The 6,792-nt window shown below is 38.2% G+C and overlaps 1 protein-coding gene across 1 annotated transcript; it reads right to left on the reverse strand.

Annotated features, from left to right (window-relative positions):
- Positions 1-2,537: 2,537 nt before the first annotated feature.
- crfb16 (cytokine receptor family member B16) lies at positions 2,538-6,792 on the reverse strand. Its single transcript, XM_030774763.1, has 7 exons — positions 6,742-6,792; positions 5,297-5,420; positions 4,805-4,995; positions 3,660-3,784; positions 3,008-3,161; positions 2,885-2,904; positions 2,538-2,567 (listed from the first exon to the last, which is right to left on the reverse strand). Exons 2-7 carry the CDS (start codon positions 5,383-5,385, stop codon positions 2,538-2,540), a joined length of 609 nt encoding a protein of 202 aa, XP_030630623.1. The 5' UTR covers positions 5,386-5,420; positions 6,742-6,792.

The following is a 6,792-nucleotide window of genomic DNA, read 5'->3' on the forward strand; positions in this document are numbered from 1 at the left end:
TCTACTGTACCTCATCACAGAGTAATTTCTCTGTTCATTACTTTATTTCTGGAACAGTCATTGGTAATTAATAGTAACAGACACTTATTTGTGCTCACAAACAACATTTCTCCCACAGGAAGAAAAAATACAAATTGTGTAAAAGAACTTGAAGTTATATTCTCAGCACAAATGTGCAGTTGCGATGGGAATGGTTTGCATCTTACTTTAAGTTGGTAACACCATCTTACCAAAATACCAATATAAATTATTATGGTTTCTTTCCTTTTTTTTTCAATTTTAATCCTACAAGGATGTTTTTAGAGACATGCCACATCTACACCTTTTAGAAGTCATAGGGCCAAGATTCATTCAGAATGGTCTGGAATATACATTATCCAAACAAATTAGATCATCACATCATTTAAAAAAAACTCTAAACATCTATAGGATCAAAGAACAAACATCATCAAAGAAAAAACAAGACCTGTTCCAAAAAAGTGGTTTCAGAAATATTATGCTGAAACCCAGAAAGTAGATGATATAAAAAGGCTTTTATGTCAGTTACAGGGCTTGATATTAATAAAACAGGAATGTTCCTTTTATAGGAGAAATAGATCAACCATGCACTGCAATGAAATATATTCTTTTAACTTGTTTTTTTCAAGAAAGTAGTAGATTGGACTATATGTATGTGTGTGTAATGGTGTGATATTTTAAATGAGCGGTAGGTTACGGAGCTTCACCTTAAATGGGAGCCTAGTTCAGAGATAAAAATTCATCATTTTTCTCTCAGTTAATGTGAGAGAATCACTGTCCAGTATGGGACAGAAAAATAAACTACTGCTACTGTTCATCCAGAGTGAATTTTGTCTTTGGTGTTTTTTGTATACAGATCATGTCACTGTAATAGATTAATACTGTTCACAGCAGTATCTCCTTTTCACAGACACAGAAAAAAAACCTGAATATACAGTGCATATTGAAGGTTTTCAGACCCTTTCGAGTTTTCCACATTTTGTTATGTTTCAGACTCATCTTAAAACAGATTCAATTGATGAGAAAATAAATGAATCCATTTTAAGACGAGTCTGAAATACAACAAAATGTGGAAAACCTGAAAGGGTATGAAAATCTTCTGTATGCGCTGTATATTATTCAAAAAATCCCTTCATACTCTCATTTGACTCATTGTCTAAAGCACACTCTTTCTACATCTGTTTTTCTTGCTCTTCAAGTCCCTAACGAATTTTCTTTTTAGGTAAACACTGAAAAACTTGAATCAGCTTATCAGATGAACTGCCAGCCACAAGTAAACTGGGTCAAACCTGTTAGCACTTGACTAAAGCTGTTGAAATGAACTGAGAAAAACAGATATTGACTAATGGGTGCCTCTTGAGAAATCAGGGAACTTATTAGTTGCGTGAACAGAAATGTCAGTTATAGATGGCTCTGTGGCTCTGTGGCTGAAATGTTGCTGTGTCAATAAAACTATGCATTACTAAAAAAAAAAAACCCAAACCTTTCATCATTTGCCCATAACACTGAGTATCAGAAGTATCAGAAAGGAACTGGTTCATGAAACGCTGTCATGCTATCTTCAATTATGTTAATACAGGATGTTTTTTTTTCCTTCTCTTTTTTTTTTTTTGTTCTTGCAATGTCTCCATCTGAACTGTGCCTGCCACTGACCTCTTCTAATCCCTGCTGATCTGTGCTGATCCATCCAGGTGTGGTCTTTTCTGCCGTGCCTCTGGATCCATGCCTCTGGATCATACCATGCATAGTCTATTTAGCTCCAAGCCACATATTCAGACTCCAAACTCCCTTTCTGATGCTCTCCTCTCCTCAGAGTTTATTGGCTGTGTCTCCTCTTTGCTATGTGGACTCTCTGCATCTGGTATGTGTACTAAGACAACTGAGTGGGTGGGCTCAAGCGCCTCCTCAGCAGTGAGCTTCACTCCTGTGATTGGCCAATTAAAAAGCTGGACAAAGAAAGATCAAACCATTAATCAACTACTAATTGATTCTACAGTTTAAACAACAGCCCTGAACAAGTTCCACCAGCACACAGAGCAAGGGTGAGGGAGAAAGTAACCCCTCGAGTAACCCCTTCAGCCACTTTGTTTAGATAAGTCTGGAAGCTAGAGAAATAACCATGTTTTACTTAATTGTACAATACCAGTATGTTATAGTACTGCACCTAGATTTAGTACACAACAAAAGTAAGAATATACTAACAATGAACAGGATATACTAGTAACAAATAGAAGCAATTTGATTTAGATTAGATTGTGCATTTTAGCATTATGTGTGTATGTGTGTGTGTATGTAAAAATAATTCGGAGCATTGCGGTATCCTGAACTCTAGTTTTGATGTACAAACAGAGCTCTGTATTTAAATGTTGTTGTTGTTTTTTCTTGTGAACTCACCAGTGCACGTGGCAGCAGGTCTTTCTGACTGCAAGCTTCTTTTACTACATAGGCATAGTGTGCCACTGACCAGCCCATGATAATTGCCATAGCAATGATGATTACTGTAATAATTATGCCTATAGTTATGGGGAGTGGTGAGGAAGCGGGAGCACCTGCAATCAGAACAGAGAGGGAACAGATGAAAATCAGTCTTGTCCTGTCTCAGATAGTTTTTTAGTGCAACAAATGACGTCCAGTAATCATTCGATTTTTGTTGGCAGTTATCATGCAGTCCAGTCCCTACCTTTATATTCTGTTAATGCTGTATTGTGAGTATAAAAAGGTACATTGATACAAAAGAAAAAATCACCCTGATTCCCCGTGCCAGGCCCTCCTAACAACTTGGAAATTACTGGACAAGTCTATGTAAGTAGATTGACTCAGTATCAAGCCAACCACAGAACATAGAAATACATCATGTAAGAGATACCTGTATAGTATTGTCATATGCTGGAAATGAGAACAAAGAGAAGACAACTGTGTTCTGTTTTAAAGAATATTTGACTGATGAGGTATTTTGGGCTAACGGATCCTTTTGTTTGAGGAAACTCACTGTGGATGGACACACACTGTGTATCAGTGTTGTTGCTCTTGTTCCTGGTGCTGGTTTCCAGCTGAGCCTGTGCCCTGAGGCAGTATGTGGCTCCCTCCTGCAGTGCAGTGATGGAGAGATAGCTTGGGCGAGCGGTGACAACATGACTGGAGACCTTCAGTAGAACAGTTTCTGGTTAAGTTTTTGTTTTTTTTTGTTTTTTTGTTTTTTCTTAGCATGGCAGCAGTTGACTGGAAATGTCACGTCACATTTACAGCTGTTGTACAGAATAATTCATTCATTCTTCCCCAAAACACCTCAAAGCTCTTTGGTACAGACAAAGACAAAGACAAAAAAAAGTCCATTGACCCCACGTCCTACACAGAATCACCCGTTTTTGCTACAGAAAAGTATGTAGTATTTCTAACTGCACAAAATGTCAACTAATGCCTCTACTCTAAAAACTGCAAAACATAAACATTGTACTTTTGGTCTTTACTATAAACAGAAAGTTGGAAAAGGCCAGTTGATCATATTCCTTTTATTACGTAAATTTTATTACGTAAAAACTTTCATGAGTGTATGATCATTTGTAAGCAGTAAATAGAGGGGTAGAATATCACACAAGCAGGCTCTTTGAAACGTGTGACAGGGTAATGTCAGTGGCGCTTACGTTTCTCTCGTTTCCTTTTCTCCAGACATCTACGGTCACGGAGACACTGAGGGGAAGGTCACTGAAGCCCACCTGAATAGTATCACCTGACACCTTCACACTCATGACTGGAGCCAACAGCACGGCTATTCAAAGACAAAACCACACAAATTTCCTCAACAAGTTCACACGGATTTAAAAGGAGAGCACGGAGATCTGATCTTGTTCTAACTGGTACACAAACCCCCCAGATTATAGACCTGGGGGGGTATTTCAGAAAGCAGGTTTAGTGAAAACTCAGAGTTAGTTAACTGAGAGAAAGTAGTAAACATCTTAATAGAAGAGCCCTATGGCTTCATTCTCCTAGCAAAACAAAGCCATAGGGCTCTTCTATTAGGATGTTTACTACTTTCTCTCAGTTAACTAACTCTGAGTTTTCACTAAACCTGCTTTCTGAAATACCCCACTGATATGAAATTGTGAACACTGTAATCACACATTATAATTTCAGTTTTTCATTATAATACCAGAAATGTAAAAGATCACCGGACCCCACCAAATCTCCCAGAAAAGTTAATCAAGCCCTATAGAGGCCGTTTCTTCAGTTTTGTTCCTTTGTTCTTCTCGAGACACTGATGTAATTGACATAAGACTTCTTAAAAGTTTAAACCCTGTACGGATGTAAAGAACATATGAACATTAATTCTAGCTGTGAGAAAAATGTGTTGTCATGGATAAAAACTGTTGTGCTCTGAGTCACAAAGATCACAGCCTGAGTTTACCGTGCTTACTGTGTGACATCAGGCATGTGCTTACGCTTCAAGTATACAATATTAAACTGACAATGCAGTATTACAGAACAAAACAACTCTCATGTACTTCAGATGATTACACAAATGGTCTAAATATTACAAAATAAAGTAATATCTGCTTATTTCCATTATGGCTCTAACATGCTGGCTCCCCTTCGGGGCATCGAACACTGGTCTCTCATGCAACAGGCCGGGATACTTACCACTATACAAGAGAGGCCAAAAGTTGAATAAACCCCTTATAAAATAATCTGAAACGAAATTTCTCTGCGACTAAATTAGGATGCTGTTTATGAAACTAGAGAGAAAAGGAGCACATTTAACTAAAGTTGAATTAATCTCCTGAGGCCTCACTGTCTCTCCTGTTGAAGGGTGCTGGGAGTGACGCCCATGACGAGGTTCTGTTGTTGCACTCCGCTTGCACACGGATGTTGTAATCGGAGTCAGAGGCCAGGTCAGAGGTCAAGTTACACTCGTGTTGAGAAATCTGCTGGCAGTCCAGTGCAGTCTCCCAACTACCATTAAGGTAGAGACGCTCAAACTCTCTGAGCGGGAAAAAATGGACAAGTGCTCAGAGTTAAGTTTTAAAAAAAGACTATTAAAAATGTCACAATAATATGTTCACAGTAAAGTCATCAACATAAAACAATGAAATGACAACATGTTCAACATATAGAAACGTGTTTAGAAAGATAGTAAATCTGCTACACTGTTGGTCTACAACAGCGCTTGGTCCACAGCAACTACATTTTGTGCTGTTTTGAGACTGCAGGTGGTCTCAGCAGGCCCAGGTCTGGTACAAGGCTGACTCAACACTCCTCTGATCACATTAACATGAACACTCACCCCTGAAACTGGACTGAGTACTGGACTATACCACAGTTGGTCTGTGGGGGCCGCCACCTCAGCATGTGCCTCATGTTTACGGACTGCATCGTGACCTGATGTGGCTCAGGCAGACTTGAGCCATCTGTTTGTATGTAAGAGGAAAAGAGGCCAAGTATCAAATGCTGCCCATGACCGTGTGCATTATTCTGCATGCACACACACACACATAGATAGATAGATAAATAGATAGATAGATAGATAGATAGATAGATAGATAGATAGATAGATAGATAGATAGATAGATAGATAGATAGATAGATAGATGTGTGTGTGTATATATTATACAAATATACATACATACATATATATCTATATATATATATACACACACACACATTTTTTTTAATGCATTATTTGCCAAAACTGACTACCAACAGCAACATGTAACAAATGCTCTTGTATACATAGACACACTCATGCCTACAACAAACAAACAAACAAAAAAAGTGAACTAAAACCCTGTTTCCTGTGTAGTTGTCTAACATCTGGATGGTCCAGATTTTTGATTTTAACCTTCTGCACGTTGACTCATCCTTCCAAATATTTGCCCCCAGGCATGTCTCACTCATATACACTTCCACTTCTGTTCTCTTTCTACACTACTCATTCTCTCTCTTATACTATCTCTATTGCCCTGCTTTCAGTTCTCATACTAAATTAGAGAAATACTCACAGCTCTGGGCTTAGTTCAAATTAACAGCTAGATCACCCTCTTTCTACCTTAAGCATGTCCTTATCAGGTTCATTTTCACCTTCACTTTCTGCTATTTCGTATGCATCTGAATTGAAAAACCTGACTGCTATCAGATTACCCAAACAAAGTGAGAGAGCTGTCGTATTGCCTCTGCATACTTTGGTTTTAGCACTTGTGCTGTTCAGGTTACATCTGACAGTGAACAACAGTGTTCAGTGCTGAAAAACCATTGATTAACTGGGTTCGTTATACTTTTAAAACTGTAGAGGTTTCCACAAAAGTCTAGCTTTATGGCAGCATTCATTAACTAATTAATACAGAGAAGGAGTCTTACTTCCATTCTTTCGATAGATTTAAGATCATTACCTGTGCCATAACATTTTACAAATGTATGTTATATGATTTTGTCTGACAGTACAGAGCAATAGGCCCTTGCCCTGTTAAATGAACCTCATTACTGTTACCAGTTATACACTAACAGAAATAACAAAGCAGTGATCACATGCTTGGTCCTGATTACATTTCAGATCCAGCAATTTCAAACAAAGTCATGAATAAAAACACTGCATTGATACAACCTTACATCCAAGAGCAACTTTCAGCTTTGTTGACATTTTTGACATTTCAAGAATCAGCAGGTCTGTACAATTAAATTAACTGTCACAGAACAGAAGAGGCTCTTTTCTCTGGAATGGGTGGCAGTACTTACAGCCAGATATGAGGCTGATGAGCTGTAGAAATAGACACTTGGTGAAGCTCC

Source organism: Chanos chanos, chromosome 5, assembly GCF_902362185.1.
Source record: "Chanos chanos chromosome 5, fChaCha1.1, whole genome shotgun sequence".
Taxonomy (NCBI): domain Eukaryota; kingdom Metazoa; phylum Chordata; class Actinopteri; order Gonorynchiformes; family Chanidae; genus Chanos; species Chanos chanos.

Excerpts from the sequence above, each read along its gene's own strand:
- crfb16 (XM_030774763.1), bottom strand. The coding sequence starts at position 5,385 with ATGCAGTCCGTAAACATGAGGCACATGCTGAGGTGGCGGCCCCCACAG. Across the intron at positions 4,996-5,296 it reads TACTCAGTCCAGTTTCAGGG|AGAGTTTGAGCGTCTCTACC; the intron begins GTGAGTGTTCAT and ends TTTCCCGCTCAG. Across the intron at positions 2,905-3,007 it reads ACAGTGTGTGTCCATCCACA|CATATGACAATACTATACAG; the intron begins GTGAGTTTCCTC and ends TCTCATTTCCAG.